This window comes from Lissotriton vulgaris, chromosome 5, assembly GCF_964263255.1.
Source record: "Lissotriton vulgaris chromosome 5, aLisVul1.2, whole genome shotgun sequence".
NCBI classification, from domain to species: Eukaryota; Metazoa; Chordata; class Amphibia; order Caudata; family Salamandridae; genus Lissotriton; species Lissotriton vulgaris.
In genome coordinates this window covers 1230580394-1230602517 of record NC_141693.1, presented here as the reverse complement: position 1 = coordinate 1230602517, position 22124 = coordinate 1230580394, and the positions used below count along the sequence as shown (strand labels likewise).

Here is a 22124-nt window from a genome sequence, read left to right as displayed (position 1 = left end):
GTTTGGACTGATACAAGGTGATCACTAGAACTAGTGAGCATCTTATATCAGGCCAACTTCTCACAGCTTGGACTTGCCCAATGATTGCTGACATCTGGACACAAGTGTTTGAGACTTATTTCTATTATTGCTTTCCAGAAGCATGCTTCACAACTTGCCGCTTTGTTGTAAATGTAAATGTACAGGAATTTATATAGCGCAAATCACCGACCTGTTTCTAAGCGCTTGCTTAGGGAACCCGTCCTGGTATTCCCCTGTGAGATAACCCCGGCAGGGTATCCGCAAGGTGAAAGCCAGGCATCCCGCCGCGAGGGGCCGTTGTGGAGATTAAGCAAGCTATAGCCCAGAGTCGCAGAGTGTGAACCCGTGAATCGAGTAGGCACCGGAGCGAGAATTGTCGAGTCCATGGACATTTTAGGACTCAAGACCCCGCCGAGCCAGGAATTGAACCCTGGTCCCGGGCTGACCTCTGCTTCCAGGTCTGCCTCCTCTAACCAGTGAGCCACACTTCCCCAGGTTGTTAGGTTATGTTTAAAAAAAAATGGGTCAAGGACCTATTTTTCTGCAATAAAATGGTTAAAATATTTGTTGAAACATATCAATTATCTCATTCCATAAAGATATCTGGAAGTGTCTGAAACAATCTCTTAACTGTTTCGCAGGAAGTTTTTATTGGATTAAAGGTTGTCTACTGGTTGACTTATACACATAGATAGGTACCATCCTGATTTTAATAAAAGGTTACGGACGCCTGATTTTCTTAAAAAAAAAAAAAAAAAAAACCAAAGGAAATGATGGACGGAGCGCACCCCTAGCCCCCCCCCCCCCCCCCCCCCCAGTCAATTGATCTGGGTATAATCCGTCACCTTTCTTTAGCCCACTCTGCCACCTCAGTTCAGACATGGCCATATGCAAATTAATCTGACCCTGTGCCTCATGGGAACAGTCCAGCCCGAACTGCCAAGCCATGCCTTCCCTGGACCGGAAATAAGCTACTGAGGACCGGTTTTTGGCATTTCAGCCGTCTTCAACCCGGCTTGCTTGAATCCTGTGGCAAAGTGAGCAAGGGACTCACGTCTGAGCATACCCTGCCAACTTTTGGTGAACAAAGAAAAACCAAAGGAAATGATGGCCGGAGCGTTGACAATACAACTACTCACCCCCAGTCAACTGATCTGGGTATAATCCATCACCGTTCTTTAGCCCACTCTGCCACCCCAGTTCAGACATGGCCATATGCAAATCAGTCGGACCCTGTGCCTCATGGGAACAGTACAGCCCGAACTGCCAAGCCAGTCAGACTGATTTGCATATAGCCATGTCTGAACTGGGGTGGCAGAGTGGGCTAAAGAACGGTGATGGATTAAACCCAGATCTTTTGACTGAGTGTGAGTGTTTGATTGATTCAGATGCTCCGTCCATCACCACCCCCTTTTGTACTGATTTTCTTAAATGACATACACAATTAGGATGAAGTTGCTGATGGGTTCATGTTTCTAGTAAAAATGCCTTTGTAAGTGTAGGTTTGGTCTCTTTGTGACGTGAATATACATTTATATAATACTAAAATAGTAATTTCAGAAGTAAGGCACATGAAGTTACCCCAGAATTACCTCAGTCACGTTGCCTTTATTGATACAGATTTATTTATACAGACCAGATGTAATATGTATTCTATATACTTGTCTGCTGACAGTGAGACTGTCTTATACACCTCAAGACCTGTTAGTCGATGGGCGTGGGCATGGGTCGCAGGACATGCCTGACCACTCTGAGTTGATGGATAGGTCACCTTGGATGAATCAGACTGCAATGATGTGAGTTCATCGAAACTCCTATACAAAATATGGCAGCCACTGGTATAATTTTTATCGGAATTATCCTCATTACGCATACAGTTATCATTTCGTACATTGATATTGTTTGTACTGGTATTACCGAGAAAGTTTGCTTTGGTCTGAAGCACGTAGTCATACTTCATAAAAATATCGTATGAGCATGGATCCAGGAATACATTGGCATCATCATTGCTGTGCTGATGTCGGCGCTGCTGTGCGGGTGCAAGTTACGGTACACAATGACATTGCATTAACGGCCATTGCGCGGGTCCAAGCGGTTCTATACGTTCCCCTTGCATTTACGGATATTGCCTTTGCCGGGTCTACACATCATGACATTCATTGATCTCGTATTCACTCATCCTCATATAGCACCTAACAAGAATGGCAGTCATGGGAAAAATGACGAGTTATTGCATGATCAGAGACCTGTTTTCTTCCAGGTAGTTCGTCTCAGAGAGGAAGAATAATTGGGCCGTTGTTAAGGACCCAAGTTCCTAACCATAAGGAGTTTTTTCTGTTGTCAAACTGGAAGAATTCTTTTGCTTTCCATGATGAAGCAGCCACTTGTTATGTCAATGGCCTCTAGGTGATTTTGATGAATGCTGTTAACACCATGTACTTTCTCAACCGTAGTGTTTTATCTTGCTTTCAGGTGTCCGAAAAATGTGTGATATTGTATTTCAGCACACTCTCGCAGAAAGAAATGATTAGGCATGGCTTGCCTTGTGCTTACATTTTTGTTACTGCCGTTCCAAAATGCACTCCAATAACTAGATAAAGTTGCTTAGGAATGTTCTGTTCGAGGCATATGAGCTGCAGATTCTACACTTTGCAGTAGATCGCCACCTGGTGTTGGGCTCGGATGATTGCATGTTGTTGTCTTGGAAGAAGTCTTTGTAGTCACGAGATAGGTGACTCCTCCCTTGGACGAAAGTGCGCATGGGCATCTGCTCCATCAAAGATTGTTTTTTTCGCCACTGGGTTAGGATGAAACTTTTCCGCTCCGGTTCGGAAATCTACTTTTCTAGTACTTTGACGCATAAAATTTGCCAATAAACATCGACTCGACTTAATCAGCTCCATTCTGGTCGTTGACGCGGGCCGTTGGGCCTACCCATGCAGTGAGGCCTACACCTCATGGAAAGGACGCCATTCAAAAAATGCCCCGAGTGTGGAGCAAAATTTCCACACAGTGACCATCACGAGGTCTGTAATCTGTACTTATCGCCAGAGCACGACAAACCCAGCTGCACAGCCTGTGCATCCTTTCGATCGAAAAAGACCATTCGGGATCGAAGGGCCCGTCGACGAGACATGCAGAGATCAGCGCCGGAACCAGTGGATATCTTCGACGAAGGTCCATGTGTCCCCTAAGATGATTCCGATGATCTCCTGATCGTATCCGAGGCAGGTGACTCCGATGACTTCATACCTTCAGGTCAACGCGTGAGTACCACTGCCCCTACCTCAGCCCAAACACCAAAATCGAAGGCAAAGGTCAACACTCCGCCTGCGGGGCCCAGTCGAGACCGAAAAAACACTTCAAAAGCCCCGCCATCGAGCCTGGCTCCGAAGAAAATAATGAAGCCTTCTGGTAGCTCCATATCGAGCAAACCGCATGTGCAGATAACACCTGCTCCCTCGGCACAGAAAAAAAAGACGTCCCGGTTCCGAAAGACACACAGAAACCGTCGACTCCGAGAGACAAAGCTGCTCCGAAAACAACGAAGTCTGTTTCCGATACCCCGAAGACAGCTTCCACTCCGAGGCCGATACCCTCGATGCCGAAACAAACATAGCCTGCTTCCGATCCTTCAAAGCCCACGAAACCGGCTTCAGCTCCTAAGACAATATCTCTGGTGCCGAAATCTACGCCAAATGACTCAACATCAGCTCCTAAGGCTAAAGACAAGCAACAAACCGATTCGGAACTGATAAAATCGGTGCCAAAGGCTGTGCCTCAAGAGGAGGAGCTTTTCTAACCAGATCCTTAACAAGTAGGGATCTACATTGATCCAGAAACAGGACATGTTTCCACTACACCACACAGGAGGAGGAAGTCAGATACAGCACCTAAACCTCCAGTGCCTGCCAAGGACTCTGCACATCTGCTATGCACCCTTCTTCTCCTGTATCTCCTTCTCCTGCTCTTCCTTTAAACATTTCACCTCAAAATTCTCCTCCTCATTCTCCACAACATACACCTCATCAGGATGTTGATGATGAGTATAGCATGGGGGAGGAAAAAGACCCAGATTACCCTTTCCCTATCCAACAGGTTTACCAGACGGGGCGTATCCAAACCCACAGGATGTACCAGATATTCCTGACCCACACATATATATTCATCTAAACCTTCCTCCAGAAGACAATATTGGGTTTGGACATTTAATTAATGGGGCTGCCATCTATCACAATGTCACCATGCATTCAGATGAGGCAGAGGAAGATTTATTACTAGACACTTTTAAACACTCCCAAAAATCTGTGCAAATACTGCCAATGATTAAAGGAGTCATTAAACATGCACCAGAAGGGTTTAAAGATCCTGTAAGAGCTAGCATTATAAACCCAAGGATAGAGAAAAGACCAGCTCCTGCAGATCCTGCCTATATTAAAGGACAGCTACCTTTAGACTCCCTAGTAGTTTCAAATGCCAGGAAAAGAGCAAATTCCCAAACATCAGGTGAAGCACCACCTCCTGATAAAGAATCAAAGATGCTTCAGGAAAAACAATAGCTGCCCAAGCTAGCAATACATGGCGTATTGCTAACACACAGGCCCTCCTCGCAAGATACGACAGGGCTCACTATGATCAGCTAGAGAAGCTCTTACAACATCTTCCTGGCCAATATAAGGCACAAGCAGATGACCTCATACAAGAGGGTAAGCTTATATCAAATGCCTCTATTAAATGCGCACTAGATGTAGCAGACACTGCATCCAGAGCAATAAACACCAGTGTCCTCCTTAGACGTCACGCGTGGCTACACATTTCAGGATTTAAGCAAGAGGTGCAAACTACAATCTTAAATCAACCATTCAACCAACAACAATTGTTTGGTCCAGAGGTAGACACATCACTTGAAAAAATGAAAAAAAGACATTGACACAGCCAAGTCTATGGGAGCTCTGCAGTCCACCCAAGCAAGAGGCTCCTTTCGTCGCTCCTTATACAGAGGAGGCTCAATACAAGCTAGAGCAGACAATTCAGCTTCCTTTAAAACAAATTTACAAACATCCTCTAATAAAGGATTTTTTAGAGGAGGCTAGAGAGACAAGAAGGGAAGAGGTCGAGGAAATAACAATAGTCGAACCTCTCCCAACACAAAACAGTGACTTCCTTCTGCTTCCCCAACAGCATTCCACTCTTGTAGGGGGTAGACTAACACAGTTCCCACCTGTCTGGAATTCCATCACAACAGGCAAGTGGGTAAGACAAATTATCCAGTATGGTTACTGACTAGAGCTTACAGCTACCCCTTCACATATACCACCCAGAGAAAACATCTAATGCTGCTCCAACAAGAGGTCCTCTCATTGCTGCAAAAAGATGTAATAGAGCTTAGAGTTTGTTCTGTTAAAGTGAGTAAACCCCTGTTCCTTGATGTTTTATTTCCTAATACCCAAAAAGGACGGAACACCAAGACAAATTCTAGACCTAAGGCCTCTCAATCTGTATATACACCCAGATTATTTTCACATGATCATTTTACAAGTGCTCCCATTGTTGCAAAAAGGCTATTTCCTAACCACACTAGACCTCAAGGACGCCTACTTCCACATTCCCATACATTCTTATCACAGGAAGTACCTCAGAATTCTACTACAAGGACAACAGTATCAGTTCAAAGTCCTTCCATTCGGGGTCACAACTGCACCACAACTGTTTACAAAGTGCCTAGCAGTAGTAGCAGCACATCTCAGAACACAACATATCCACGACTTGCCATACTTAGACGATTGGCTCATAAAAGCCAAGTCATTCAATCAGTGTGTCCAACACACATCTCAAAAAATTCAAACACTGCACAAATTGGGGTTTACAATCAACTACACCAAGTCACCTCTCCAGCCCTCTCATGTACATCAATACCTAGGGGCTACCATAAACACCAATACAGCTCTAGCTTATCCCAGTCCAGCCAGGATACAGAGCATTCAAGCCCTAGTTGAAAGGTTTCAAAGCCTACACTCTCTCCCAGCCAGTGTGTTCATGCAATTAATAGGCATGATGGGATCTTGCATTTTTATTGTACCATATGCAAGACTGCAAATGCGCCCATTGCAGGAATTTCTAGCACATCAGTGGAATCAGGCACAAGGACAACTAACAGACCTGGTGTTGGTGGACAGTCGCACAATTCGCTCTCTGCAGTGGTGGAACACCAAAAACTTGTCCAGAGGGCGACAGTTCCTGGAGCCAGTTCCGCAGATGGTACTGACAACAGACGCCTCACTGACGGGATGGGGAGCACATCTGCTCCACCACACAACTCTGGGAAGATGGACCACTCAACAAAAGGTGCTTCACATCAATCTCCTAGAGTTGCTGGCAATTTTCCTAGCTCTAAAGTCCTTCCAAGTGCACATACAGAACAAAGCTGTCTTAATCCGGACGGACAACATGACAGCTATGTACTACATACAAAAACAAGGAGGCACACATTGCCGGCAGCTGTCCCAGCTTGCACAAAACATTTGGAGATGGGCCATTCCACGAAAGATGTATCTGCTAGCAGAACACCTTCCAGGAGTTCACAATCAGATAGCCGATCTGTTAAGTCGACAGATACAACAGGTCCACGAATGGGAACTACATACGAAAACGCAAAATGCCCAATCTTCCCCGCCAGGTTTCCACACCCGTTGTCCAAGGGCAATGCGATATGGATGAACTGGTCAGGCAGATTTGCGTACGCTTTTCTGCCAATCCCACTAATACCACTAGTGGTACGCAAGCTCAAACAACAGTCTCTCAAACTGATCCTGGTAGCTCCTACATGGGCGCGCCAACTGTGGTTCACCACACAGCTAGAACTTTCTCTATTTCCACACCAAAAACTGTCTGACACCATCCATGCTAACGCAGAACCATGGAGACATCGGGCATCCAGATCCAAGTCAACTGAATCTGGCGATTTGGCTCCTAAAGTCTTAGAGTTTGGTTACCTTAACCTTCCACCAGACTGTATGAATATCATAAAATAAGCCAGAAGACCTATTACTAGAGCTTGCTATGCTGCTAAATGGAAAAGATTTGCCATTTACTGCACTAATAATCAAATTGATCCTTTGGATGCTTCCAAACAAAATATTATGTTATCTTCTCCATTTACAAAGATGTAATTTGGCATATTCATCTAAACGATTACATCTTGCAGCCATTGCGGCATACCTACAAAACAGACCGCATATGTCGTTGTTTAGAGTACCAGCAATAAAAGCTTTTATGGAAGGATTAAAAAGAATTATTCCTCCTAGGTTACCATCCTCTCCAGGATGGAACCTAAACATTGTTCTTACCAGGCTCATGGACCCCCTTTTGAACCTTTACACAAATGTGAACTGCAATTTCTCACAAGGAAAACAGCTTTCTTCATTGCTATTACCTCTCTTAGAAGAGTTAGTTAAATTCAAGCTTTCACTATACAAGAACCATTCTTACAATTACACCGTAACAAAGTGGTTCTAAGGACTAATCCTAAATTCCTCCCTAAAGTAATTGCTCCTTTTGATCTAAACCAATCTGTAGAGTTACCAGTGTTTTTTTCAAAAGCCAGACTCTGTAGCAGAGAGAGCTGTACACACACTAGATGTCAAACGAGCTCTTCTCTATTACATAGATAGGACCAAATCCTTTCGCAAAACAAAGCAACTATTTGTTGCTTTCTCTCCAGCACATAAAGGCAACCCCATTTCTAAATTGGGAATGGCAAGGTGGATTGTTAAATTTATTCAAATATGCTATCACAAGGCAAAACGCACATTAACAGTTCCTCCTAGAGCACACTCCACACGCAAAATAGGAGCCTCCATGGCTTTCTTAGGGAACATTCCCCTAGAAGACATCTGTAAGGCAGCAACATGGTCTACAACAAACACCTTCACTAAACACTATTGTATTGATGTGCAAGCCAAGCAGCAAGCTGCAGTAGGCCAAGCTGATCATCAAAACTCTTTCAAACTACTGCATCGGATACAGATGACCACCGCTAAGGGAGACACTGCTGCACAATCGATGCAAAGTGTAGAATCTGCAGCTCATATGCCTCGAACGGAAAATGCTACTTACCAGCATCTCTTCTTGGCATGTTGAGCTGCAGATTTCTACACGCCCTCCCGCCTCCCCGGAACCTGTATCTGTTCCAGTTTTAGCTTAATTAGATATATACGCATGGACATCCCTTCATTCTCGACACTAACTCCATCTCCCATCATGGCGAAATACAATCTAAGGATGGAGCCGATGCCCATGCGCACTATTTTCCAAGGGAGGAGTCCTCTATCTCGTGACTACAAAAACTTCTTCCAAGACGACGACAACATGCAATCATCCGAGCCCAACACCAGGTGGCGATCTAACGCACGTGTAGAAATCTGCACCTCTACATGCCAAGAACAGATGCATACTGTTAAGTAGCATTTTCCTAACTGTTTCTCATTTTCCTTGGACCCTGTCATTCACCTAAAGATTCAACTATCGCAGCCTTTTGTGCAGTCAGAAATCCCTGGATGTCTCTTGAGTCGTGGTAATGAAGCCTGAATAAAGATAGTGGAATTGGCAGTGATTCTCAATTAAAACAACATAATGGAAGCAGACTTGTCATACATTTTAGCTGCAAAAACTGGTAGCTAGAAATCTTTCTGCAGTCTTTCATACCTTTACATAGTTACCATGTCTTAATGTTTTTGTGGATCTTCTATTCTGGTGTGCTATCTCTTACAGACTCAGAAGCTTCTAGAACTGATTGCTGTGTAATCCCTTGCATGCTTGCGCCTGTAGGATCATTCATATATTGCTTAATATGACATTTACTATAGTCACCCTCCTTCTCCTAACTCAGGTGGAAGATCCATGAAGCTTGCATGCTTGCTCTGGGTTCGGTGAAGTCTATCATTACAGACAATGTGAAGAATGGCCGAATCCAGTTTGATATGCATGGGTTCTTGACCGGCGTGATTTTAACAGATCTTAATTTATCAGGTAAGCCTCAGTTTGATATAGGCTTTCTTTGTCAGTTGCATGTTCAGATTAAAAAATATAATGTATTTTTGTTGAGACACTCTTTGAAGTCCTCTTGCGCCCTGGCATCTAGTGATGCATCTAGTCGAAGTTGAATGCACATTTCGATCATTCCTTAACAACTTGCTTTTACTTGAAAGCAGCCATCTTGCTCCCCAGGGATCACTCAACACAGTGGTTGCTTGAAGTAAAATGTACAGTGAATATTGAAGTTGACTACGGACACATCTGTTCTCCTTTTGTCTCTCTTATTGTGCTCTCCCAATCCTCCATTATCTTTGACATGGTCTGTTGCGTTTATAGTGCTCCTCCAAAATATTTTAAAACAGTGTGCTTCCAACAGATGTGGTACCTAAAGACAGCAACTTATTTGTCCATTTAAAAATGTTTTTACTGTAGGTAGCAAGAGTGGCCCTTTTTCAACTCAACAGAAGTGGCCGAAGGACTGGTCTCAGTATGGCCAATGCAAACCATCAGACATTGACTGGCTTAAGTTATGGACTTCCCCATTCACCAAAATAGAAACCCAAATCTTGCCCAGACCAAACTACATATCCTACATAAAACTTATTACACCCCACACCGACACAGAACTGGGCCTCGTAGATCAGGATAACTTCTTGAGCTGCTATTCACCACATGCAGAACTTATTCACATGCTTTGATTCCCCTTTGCTACACAACGTCTGGACTAAAGTACATTACTCCATTGATGTCCACAAACTAAACTCCCCAGGATTTCTTCATTCTCAGTCTGCGGAACGTTCAACCCCTCATGCTCGTTTCAAGATATCAGTCAACTCCTACTAAAAGCTGCCCAATTGATTGGTTCTTCTTACCAAGAACAGATCCGGCTTCTAAACCCCAATCAGCTAAATCTAGTGATCTGGCACCTGAGTTCCTAGAGTTTGTGTACCTGTGTCTCCCACAGGAGTGCATGTACCTACCAAATGTGCCTGGTATGCAGCGAATTGGAAAATATTTGGCCACAAGTGTACCACCAAAAAGTTAGACCCCTTAAAAAAAGATATCTGCTACTTGCTTCATCTACGAAAACTTGGGCCTAACCTACACCTCAATATGGCTAGACTTGGTGGGAATAGAGGTCTAAATGCACAATGGATAACATGCCTCCCTGTTCTGCATACCTGTGGTGCAATCTTTTATGGAATTTCTTAAGATGGTCATTCCACTTTGGATTCCACCAGTGTGAAAACTAAACATTATCCTCACCAGACTCCTGGATCATTCGTTTGAGCCTTTACAGTCTTGTCCTCTACAGCAGATCTCCTGAAAAGTGGCTTTTTTAGTTACAATATCTTCCCTGTTACACATTAATGGGCTACAAGAACTCACACTGCAGGAATCCTTTATTCAGGTCCACAGGGACAGGGATGTCCTCAGAACTAATCTTAACTTCCTCCGTAAGGTGGTTGCGCCTTTCAGTGTTAACCAGACCATAGAGCTACTGGTCTTTTTCACCCAATCAAACTTGGTAACACAGTGTGTCCTTCACACTCTGGCAACCAAGCATTCCTCATCCTCTGGCAAAACAGCATCATCCATTGTCAAAGGAAGAGAAAATATGCTCTAATATTATTCCCCCGGGAATATGCTCCACCCTAAAACTGTATTGCAACAATTTTGAATTGAGTCTAGCAATCTGTGGGGTATGATCTTTAACCAGGTGACCGTTAAAGATGGCAATGAGAAGCTTGCGATCAGTCAAAATTTAAAGTTTCTCCCCCATAAAAAACACTTGAACAACAGAGTAATTCTTTTCCCTTGGATGCAACGCATGTGAGACAAATCCTACAGTTTTGTCTTTGCCTTGATTGAATTGAGTGGCCAAGTCACCCAACCCCTCAAGGCTAGCGTCCACAGAAACAATACATTCTCTTGAGGGATCATAAGGGGTAAGAATTTTTTGCTTGAGTAGTTCCTCCTTTGTGATTAAACGCTCTGACAAAAATCACTCCAAAGAAAATCGACCTTCCTCTTCAATAATTCCCTCATGTGCATTGTTTTGGCTGCAAAATTAGGGATGAATTTAGCATACAATTCACACACTCCTAAGAATGATGTCACTTGTTCCTTAGATGTGGGATAAGGTATAAGGTGATTTGGCAATTGCCTCACTAAACAAACATGCGGCTCAACACCCTCGCCAGAAATAACATGCCCTAAATATTCAATGGACTCAACACCAAATTATGCCCTTCTCCTGCAATCTTTTCAAAACCTCGGTCAAGTATTTGTCATGCTGTTGTCGTGTTTTGCCCGAAACCAAGATGCCATCTTGAAAAACTAGTGTCCTCCACTCCTTCCAAAACCATCTCCATGATGCGCTGAAAAAACCAAGGCTGTTAAGCGAGCCCGAAAGGCATCCTTCTAAACTGAAAACTCCCTATAGGAGACACAAATGCAGTAAGATGCTTGGAACTACTGTGTAGCTCCACTTTATGGTAGGCTGAAAATAAATCACTCTTAAAACATTTTGACCCCGCAAACATTGACCTAATATAGTCAATCCTTGGTAAAGGATGGGAGCGCACCCAGATTTCTCTGTTTAGACTTCGCAAATCAATACATACCCTCAAATTACACAAATCTTTCTGGGCAACCACCAAAGGCGAACGCCACATTGAAGACTCAATTGGCTCTATTACACCTGACTCTCACATTTTCCTGAGTTCATCCGCCAGATCATCCCCGACACTAAAAGTACATTGCGCAATTTGTGTTTAATGGGACAAGCATGTTACTTTACTTTAATGAGATGTTTGAACCCTTTGATACATCCCAATTTATTAGCAAAAAAATCCTTGTGTTCATTGGCCCACAATTGCACACCATCTCCACACTTCCGGTTTCCCACTAAAGTCACTTGCTCTCTAGTTCCAGGCCTTAGTTATTCCAAAACTACCCTGTTGGTACCACTCCAAAATGTTGAGCCCTTTTATTGCTACACAAATGTTGCCCTGAATACAGCAGTATATAAATAGTAAACTTGTTTCAAAGAAGCATTTAAGTTCTATCCTTCTGCCCTCATAGGACATAGGCCTTCTATCAGAAGGGTCAAGTGATTTTCCTATCCACCTTTGGTCAAATAAGTCTTCAGTGATAGTCATGCGTGCTCCTGTGGAATGAGTATGCATATTTGCAAAATTTAACAATTTGTATCTATTTATATTGCTCCCTCATTCTATGTAGAAGTAGTAAAGCAAGTTTGATGATTTGCTTCAAAATAAAATGTTCATAAACCTATTGCAACTTAGAAAAACATTTTGCTAAATTATTGTACAACTTCAGATACCATTTGTCTGAGACTTCATTTAATAAAATTGGTTTCATGCGTGTCAGTATTTAAAAAGAGAGACTGGAGAATCCTGGGAATACAGGGTTGGGCAAAATACAAAAATGATGGACTCCATTCTTAAAGAGAGTGACGAAAGTGCACCTGCAGGTCTTTGTCCCTGCATTGGTGCAGAACTCAGGAATTCACTAAAGATTACAGAAGTAGACCAGGAAACCATACTCCTAACAAACGTTTGTAAATGTCATTTTCTCATCAGGAAATATACATCTATATATTTGTTTCTATGAAAATCCGCGGAGCAACTGCTAATTCACTTTGCTCCCACCATTTTCCCCCTGTGGTCAACGTTTTAATTTTTTGCTGGTTAGGGGTAAATTACTGACCATTTCCAGTATGGGAGGCGATTGTAGAGGTGTTGGCCAATACTATAAAGCATGTATGTTTGTGGGAGTGCACAAATCCACTGGGCATTCTAGCCTTGTAACTGATGCTCTCTGCTTACTTTCAGCATGTAGATGTGTGGCGTTGTGGTAAAGTCAGAGCTGTGTAATAAAATCCAATCCTTGTTAATATATGAGCCTTGGCATCTTCAGTGCGGCTAATATCAGACCTCTGACATAATGAGAAAGCAAACACAAGAAAGCTGACATAACTGATCACCTCACTGCTTGCACCCAAAGGGATGTTTTTTTTCCTAAAAGACCAGGTACATTTCACTTGTATCCTAGCCCTTGGACAAGTAGATAGTTTACAAAAGTTAACGCTCCTGCAGTGTTAAGAAATGCCTCAAGCTAAGATGTCCCTTCATTGGTTCTTTTAATCAATGTGACTTTCTACAGGTCTATCACAGTACACGGAAGAATATATGACCCCTCCTTTCCCAGCAAATCATGTGGTAATTATAGAGCTCAAGTTTCCTCACACAGACAAATGTCCTAACTCTTTAGACATTGGGGCATTTTTGTATTCATTGTTTGAAATGTTACCAGTAATAGGTGTGTAGTCTCAAGTCGGTCACTGTAGCGATTCTTGGTCTTTGTGATGAGCTTATTCTGTGTGCATTCCAAGTGTGATGCCCACTTTTGCCTGTTGTAGGTCAGCTATCACGCCATTGTGGAGGTCACATTTTTCACATCCATCTGTAGCTTCCATTGGGTTTCCCTGTTTTTTTGTCTATACTTCCTTTCTAGTAGAGACATTCCAGCTTAATAAATGGAAGGCTAATGCACTTGTACTGGGGGTGTTTACATGAATAAATCTGTTGAATAAAATAATACACATATTTAATTACTGTGAAACATTCCGCAGTCTTGAGTGCAGGGTTACTGCCACAGTTATCAATAAATTCATGTTGCAAAATTATCATTTGGCATTGTCATGAGTGGCTTTCTTGGAGTATGTTGTGGAGAATTGATTAAGTGTATAAAAAATGTATCCATTTTCACTTTTTTGTTCCAGTGTCTCCATTCTTGTTGGGACGCGCCCTCTGGGCAGCTAGCAGGTTCACAGTCGCAATGTCCACTGAGCTCATACAGCAGTTCCTGCAGGCTACAGTCAGTGGTTTACATGAGACACAGCCTCCCTCTGTGCGGATATCAGCAGTTCGTGCAATCTGGGGGTAAGTGCAGCAGCCCACATCAGATCTGAGGAATCCTTTTTGCATTGTGGAACAGCCAGTTCTTTTTGCTTAATGTTGAGTGATGTAATTGAGTGCATGCCTTCTCCTCCTCTGCGAGTTTAAACCACTCTCAAACCTGCTTGGGTTTTGTGTGCAGTGGAGTCCATTTTAGGAATGTTATACTCCACGAGTGGTGGGGAACTATACCTCTTGGTTACCTTTTGTGTGTGCAACTGTTTAGTGTTCTAAGGGCTTTTGTGTGGCGTGTGAGCAATAAACATTTGTTAATCCTTTAGGATTTTTCTCTGACACAGTGGCTGTATATCAGCGTATTGATATCAGCATATCGACTGACTTAATTATTGTGGTCTAAATACTGTGTACAGAAATATCACACCAGTGGTTGTAGATTTCCTGTTTTTAATCCTAATGGGCCAGTATTTTTGTAAATGATATTGAGAATATTTGAACAGTGCATAAAATTTGTGGAGTTAGTACTCAGAGACACTGATGCGCAAAGGAACTTAACTCTGCGTCTGAGTCCACCAAATGCATATCTGTTTAAACATATCAATATGTAAAGTGCCTGATCACCTCAAAGGGTAATGTATCAAGCAGAATTTATAAAGCCCAGCTAATCACCCGATGGGGTATCCATGTGCTTTAGGCCCTGGAGGCTTATTCCAACAGCCAGGTCTTGAGGGTCATTCTGAATTTGGGAAGAGAGGTGATCGTCCAATGGCTCGTGGGGAAGCTTTTTCAGATCTATTCAGCGATGTTGGAGAAGGAGCATCCTCTACTTCAGCTTCAGTAGATGCAGGAAGTATTGGCAAGTGAAATGGAGGCAGTACCTAGTCTTCTCTATGGTTGGTGGAATTTCAGGCAGTGGTTAATGTAGGTGAGTCCTTGGTTGTGTAGAGCCTTGTGTGCGTGGGTCAGCAGCTTGAATTGCCAAATCTTCTATACGGGGACCAGTGGAGTTTTTCGAGTTGGAGTGTGATGTGGGTTCGTCTGGGGAAGGGTCTGGCTGCGGCGTTTTGTATGGTCTGAAGTCTTTGTAGAAAGTGTGCAGCGATTCCTATGTAAAGGGCATTGCCGTAGTCCAGTCGGCTGGTGATGAGGGCTTGTGTCCCGGTGCGCCTCAAGTGTGGGGGTAGCCACTTGAAGATCTTACATAGAATGCGCACAGTCAGGAAGCAGGCTGAATAACAATTTTTTTATACAGCTAATTAGCAACACTTCCGCATTTCTGGAGAAAAATCACAGTACTCTGGAAAAAAAAAATATATATATATATATTTTTTTTTTTAACCACCCCCATGATTCCTTCAAATTGTGAAGATACTTTACCATAATGCTTGGTTGAAATCCGCAAAGCAGTGTTGTACCTTTGTTGCATCGAATAGGGCCTTTTTCCATTTGCTCTAATGTGTGCCATGAAGAACATCAGGTACATTTGTTTTTGTCAATTGTTGGTCATGATCATTAGGTGTTCTGTTCACTAAGGTCAGATAATGATACTTCTGCCTGCTATCACACCTATTTTCAAAAAGAAATGCTCTCCTGTTTTCCTTCCTGCAATCCTGAAGCTGATGCGCAAGGAACATCACTTTTACAATACACTACATAATTCGACCAATGTAGTGATGTTCTGAAACATCCCTTTGTTTCACATTACCCACTGTGTACTTTTGTTCCAGCTTTTTCACGTCTGCTACATTAGATTTCACCTAATATCTGCACAATGAAAAAAACGGTCTTGAAGCTGCTTTACAAATAGCATAGGAATAAGGCTACCACCAACCAAAGCTGCAGCCAAACCATCTTACCTTTGGTGGAGAGACTGATTCACAGTCCTCACATTTCACGAGAAAGGCACTCTCCTACAGCTTGTGACTTCTATTCTTGTGGACAGCAAATGAGGAACACACAAAACCTTCTTTCTCCAAGGTTCTCATCACAGGATTCTTTGCACGGTGTGGTACATGGGTAACACTGAAAAGGTGTTGGGACTAGAAATTCAACTCATTTAAATAATGGTGGATGGCCTTTTAAATAAGGTTTGTTTCTGAGGTTCACAACTGAAGTTGATTCCTCCTAGGAGCTTGATAAATACTAGTGGAACCTACACATGAAGTCTATATAACGGGGTAAGGAAAAATGTTGCTGCCTCAGTGTTGATGATATGGTTGAAATTAAGTTAAAATATATTGTGTAAAATGTAGTGTCCATGAGAAACCTCTTGGGACCTTACAAAATAAGCATAGAAAGTAAGGGAATAAGTACTTGCAGACAAGTAAAAGCAAGAAATAAAATCAGTTATTTTATTCAGATTGCGACCATGCATAGGGTATTCCGAACATTGAGGCAGGGAAAGACCTGTGTTTATTGTGGCCTAGTCACTTCCATTTTTTGTTGTGTTGATTTGTCTAATAGATAGAGGGTGATATGTCTGAGGCTGGACTAGGCTTGGCATTTGGATATACCCACTCTGAGAGATGTACAGTATCAGTCTGCATTATGTATCCAGTTTGAGATGAGAATTCTCCACTGTTAAAACACACCCTTTTAAATGCTGCGTGCAAAAGCAGCATTATGGGAATCACTGCATTTTACAGTTCCTCATTGAAGAGGATGTGCATTCTCGCTTACTCACACTTAATTTAGTCTGTCTTGAAACACCAGCAAAACAGTTAAACAAAAAATCAATTATCCAGAATAAGTAGCTAATTTAATTAATCACTATGTGGCCCAAGTGGTGGTGTGGCTCCATCGGCACTTTAGAAGCCTACTCATGTCTGGTCACCACTGCAGAAGCTTCCTTTCCTCCCTCGAGGCAGAAAAACTCTTAAAACAAAAACCTTGCTTCTGAGTGTCTTTGTGATCGGGCTTGACAGCACAGCTGTCCTCAGACCGTTATGTGAGCATCACCAGAGAGGCACAGCTGTCCTCAGACCGTTATGTGAGCATCACCAGAGAGGGGCTTTGGCTCCGCCCTCCTGTTGAAAGCCAGAAGTCCATGTTTTAATTGGACACAAGTTGTGTGCTTCCAGAAAACGCCCTTCCCTTCATTCAGCTTTGATGATTTTATTTACCGTTCTACCGAATGTTGACATTTCAGGGGCACCTAAATGACATTGGAGTTATATTAAAGTATCTTGGATAACAAGAATATTTGTTGTCTTTTTCTCTGGCAGCAGCACAGATGGGAGAAGGGCAGCCATTAACCTACATGCATTTTTATGCTTGGCTTGACAGTGCAACTGTTACGTTACCCTTTAACTTGCACCTAAATTATTCTAGAGTTCTTTGCTTCCACCCCCAATGCAAACCTATTCCCCTGCCACTTTCTTGTAATTCTTCACATTACCATACATCATTCCTTTAACGCCTGACTTTTTTGGCATTGCCACTGCTTATTTTAATCTTTTGTTCACTGGGTATTCCTTGCATGCATATGACCTGTTATTATGGTCCAAATGCCCATACACAATTGATTTTTCTTGGTCTGTGGTCACTGCTCAACACTTGTAAACTGTGCAGGCCTCTTAAAGATATGTTCTGAGTGCATTAAGGCTCTGCTTGGAGCGGGCAACTAAAGTCTTTTCTTCTATATTAAGAAGGACTCCACCATTTAAACAATCTCTGAAAATCAAAAATCTTCCTCTTGGAAGAAAGTGGTGCATTAAGCCCCCTCCTGGCTACTACTGCTTCGCATCCCCTTTCACGGCTTTTCAGAGCATCTCACTGTACATGCTCTATGCTCGCTTGAGCTCTTCTTAGGCTGTGTATAGACAAAGATCTTAATGATCTGGATTCTATTAGCCTCCGTCTCAAAGCCTCTACATTATTGCTTTTTATTATAGGATTCTAATTTATTTACAATCCGTTTCTGTTAATAGTGGTATGCTATCAGTCTCTGCAGTGAGTGCTCATAGTGCAGGGTGGGGGTGAATTACATGGTTTCATCTGCTTTTTGTGTGGATGAAAGTCAATAGGCATTAATGTTCAGTATTATGGTGGATGTGAAGTGTCGGAGGACCGCATCAAGACTTTTTTCTGAAACCATGAAGGGTTTATCTCATCACTAGAGTAGTTGTCTGTACTTTGCAACAGAATAAAGGATGACGAGATGAAAGGTAGTCTGCACAGGATCAGATGCAGGTGTAGGCATGCATCTTGCTAGCCATTCTTGGTGTACTTAAAAATGACAAATTTATCACTTCTTTATTAATTCTTCTGCACTATGCTAGCTTCATTAAGTAGAGTTTCAGGGTTTTATCCTAACACATAAGTATATACGTTTCTGGCTTTTGAAAGAGCTAATACGTGCTCCTAAAAATAGGCCTAACAAATACTATTACATTTTAAAGAAAAGGCGTGGGTTGCTGTTTTGTCCGACATTCCCTGCATTAGTTAGGAAATGTTTGTTGCTTTCTTAGTAAAAAAATTTTGGATTCCGTTAATAGTAGCATTCCAATTATTGTTCAGTGAAGTCTAGTGAATGGTAATCTGTGACCGCAATTGATGAATGATCCTATTTCTTGTAGATACTGTGACCAGCTGAAGACATCCGAGAGCACACATGTACTGCAGCCTTACCTTCCCAGCATTCTGGACGGTCTCATCCACCTTGCTGCCCAGTTTAGTGCGGATATCCTCAACCTCGTCATGGAAACACTCTGTATCGTGACAACTGTTGACCCAGTCTTTACCACCAATGCAGAGAACAAGATATGCCCTTTCACCATTGCTATCTTTCTGAAGTACAGCAACGGTATGGAGTTGAACCATTGTTTTACATGTTTTACTGGTGCCATTTGTTAATGGTGCAAATAAGAATCCTTGTGGAATGACTGCTTTGCAGTTAAGCAGTTGGTTAAATAAGCCGTTTGGATCGCTGATTGATGTTTGGCTCAGAAGGGATTGTTTTATTGGTTTCTTTATTAAAAGACAGGTGGACTTACTCCTGCTTTGAATTCAAGGCGATATAGTTTGCAGAAAACCACTAAACTGCTAATGCACTTAGTTTGTTGAGGACTTTACAGAGATAAAGCTTGAACGAGTTTCAACTCCCTTCTCACCCTAATAGCAAATGATGTGAAATGTGACCGTTTTGCACTTTGTAGGTGGTCTTGAGGATCCTTTATCAAATTGTTTAAGAATTAGATTTTTATTACCAACTTGAAATGTTTAAATACGCTTGGGTGCATTCAGACTGAAAGTTATGGTCTAATACATGTACATAGTGCTTGCACAACCTTTTCACCTACGGTGCTGCTTGCTCCCCTAATGCCATGTTTTACAGTACCTATTCAATAGAGATTTCAGGCTGCAGCTTCCTTACCTTAGAATTATCCCCAGGCGTCAGACTGGATCCAGACTTTTGTGAGCAGTACCCCTGCACGCTGGTGGTGGAGTCTCCATTCTCATCCCCGACTCAGATACTGAGCCGGATGGGTGCCGTCCAACGCAGATTCTGGCGCAACTGTGGAAAGGCAACCCAAATCCGCACCTGGGCCCTATTCCTTTGGGCTTGCACTTGCGGATGACTGGGAGGAGCCACTTGACTATGATGAGTACCAGCCCCCAGATTTTACCGACGACACCTGGTGTTAAGATCTGGCGGATGCCAGTGGACTGGATACCTCACCAGATACTGGCTTGGTTTCCCCTCCTACTGTGTCTATGGTGGAAGGAACCTCATTCGCTACGATGGCGAGGAGGGTTGCTGAGGTCATAGACCTTAAGCTGCCTACTGTGGTTGTCTTGTCATGACACATGTCTTTACTGAGATGCTTCCGTCGGGAGTCTCCACATATGAACTGCTTCACGTCCTTCTCAGGGCCTTGTCCAAGTCCTGCACTGGAGCTCCTGTGAATGGGTCAATTGCTGGCTGCCATCACCCCGCCCCAAGGATTCCCAATTTCCTCACAACGCACCCCACCCCGGAGAGCTTGGTGGTCTAAGCCTCCACTTCCATAGTAAATCCTTGCACATTCCCTACCACCCATCCAGACAAGGAATCCAAGAGGCTTGATACCTTGGAAACAATGATGTTCTCTTCCACCAGCCTGGTTTGCTGTCTGTGAATATCGTGTGCCTTTTGGGCGAATACTCCCACTCGCTCTGGGACTCTGTTGCGCGGGTGCTGCCTATGGTCTTAGAGGAGGGCCGAGCCATACTCTCAAGCTTTTGCAGACTGGAGAGACGCAGCTAAGTTTGCCAAATGCTGTGGGCTGGATACAAACAACTTTCTAGGCAGAGCAGGCAAATCGTCAGTGGCCTTAAGGCACCACACCTGGCTGGCTTTTTGGGGGATGTCCAGGCCTCACTCATGGACATGTCCTTTGATGGCTAGCATCTGTTCAGAGACAAGGAAAACCCTGTGCTGGAGTGCTTTAAGTACAGCAGGGCTCCGGCCATGTCCTTGGGCTTTTCCATTTCCCCTCCCCAACCTCTGTCCCCCTTCCGCTCCTTTCATGCCCACAGAAGTAGCTTTCAGCCGTTTTTCCAACTGCCCAGTCACATTGGCCAGCAACCTTCTCAGTCCTTGCTTGTCCAAGGACGCAGCACCCACTGGTCTCGTGGGTCAGGAAGCCAGATGTCTGGACAGTTATAAACCCCCTCCAGCCACAGCCTCCAAGTACCTTTAGGTTGCCCTGAGACCATTATGGGCACCCAGTGGAGGCAGGATATGCCATCACCTGACCACTGGAGGTCAATAACATCAGACTGCTGTGTTCTCCAGATTGTCCAAAGGGACTATTCCTTCCCGATTGTGACTATTATAGTAAAGTACCTCTTTTTGACAGCAGTGTGCTGGGGTCCTGTATTCCAGGTCCCCATGCCAGATCTCTTTTCCTAAAATTGTACAATTTCTTCCCCAACTGGCAATACCTTTACTATCCCCTGTAAGTCCCTAATAAATGGTACCCCTGGTAGCTATGGCAGGGAGGGTAAAGAGGCCCCTCGAGGGTTGCAGCATGTATTGTGCCATCCTAGGGGACCCCTCACCACACTCATGCAAACTGCCTTTGCAGGCTGTGTGACATGTGCAGAGAAAAGTGAAGACACAATGTGGCAGGCGTCTTGTTTGTCATGCCTGCAGACACTGAATGCAATATAAGTAAGTCACCCTTACAGCAGGCCTTACAGCCCTAAGGCAGGGTTCATTATATTACACGTTCGGAAATATCTGCATGAGGAGATATGCCCCTGTGATGTCCCTGCCTATTCTTGGACATTGCCAGTGAACGGGGAACCATCTTGAGTATGTGTACTGGGCACTGGTGATCGAGTTCCCCAGCTATATGATGGCTTAAACTGAGACTAAAGATGTTTGGTATCAAACATCTTGTATTAAGAAGCCCACACTGATTCTAGTGATGGATTTATTAACACATGCATCCAGAGGGCACCTTAAAGGTGCCCCCTGAAAACCTACCAATCTCTAGTGTACTGGCTGACCGGTGTAGACTAGGCTCCCACCACAGAGAGGTTTCTTACCCCCTGCAGGTGAGCACCCACATTATCTGAAGGCAGAAATAATGCCTGCTCCACCCGGAGGTTTGGTCACCACCTCCAAGCAGTATGGCTAAGTAATCAGCAGATCAGGGCAGGAGGCTTCAACAGCTTCTGCTGCCTTTTGTATGTGACCCAGGCGTCCAACAGACAGGGGAAATGCCTCCTCCTGCCCCGGGCCAATTTGGCTCCAGACCAGCAGGGAAATCAGCTAATCAGGAGGCGTGTTCTCTATCAGGCTCTTTCCTGATGCGAACACGAAAACTAGAATACCACCATCTTGGTTTTTGGTAGAATTAGGCTCACTAGATCAGGGTTATGCCCACTTTCCACAGGAAGTGGTCCTAAAGAGTGTGTAGTCAACCTAAAGGTAAGAAGCCCATTGGCTACTGCCTGTCACTCCCATTAACACTCCTAAATTGAGTACTTAGGAGGCTCCCTTGATGCCAGGAATTTAAAATTAATAGATGCAGAAGAAGAGGATAAAGAGCCGCGAGAAAACAAGAGACTAAAGACTGCTGTCTACTTTTGGCGCCAAACCCTGCATGCTCCAGTTTTGACAATAACTGAATGACC

At 43.5% G+C, this 22124-nt stretch overlaps 1 protein-coding gene across 1 annotated transcript in view; it reads left to right on the top strand.

The window, feature by feature from the left end:
- The window catches only part of IPO9 (importin 9), a 429396-nt gene that overhangs the window by 200459 nt on the left and 206813 nt on the right, over nt 1–22124 (top strand). Inside the window, exons 13-15 of the mRNA XM_086923071.1 lie at nt 8909–9048; nt 13865–14024; nt 18575–18801. Coding sequence (XP_086779197.1) covers nt 8909–9048; nt 13865–14024; nt 18575–18801 — 527 coding nt within the window. The remainder of the gene's footprint in view (nt 1–8908; nt 9049–13864; nt 14025–18574; nt 18802–22124) is intronic.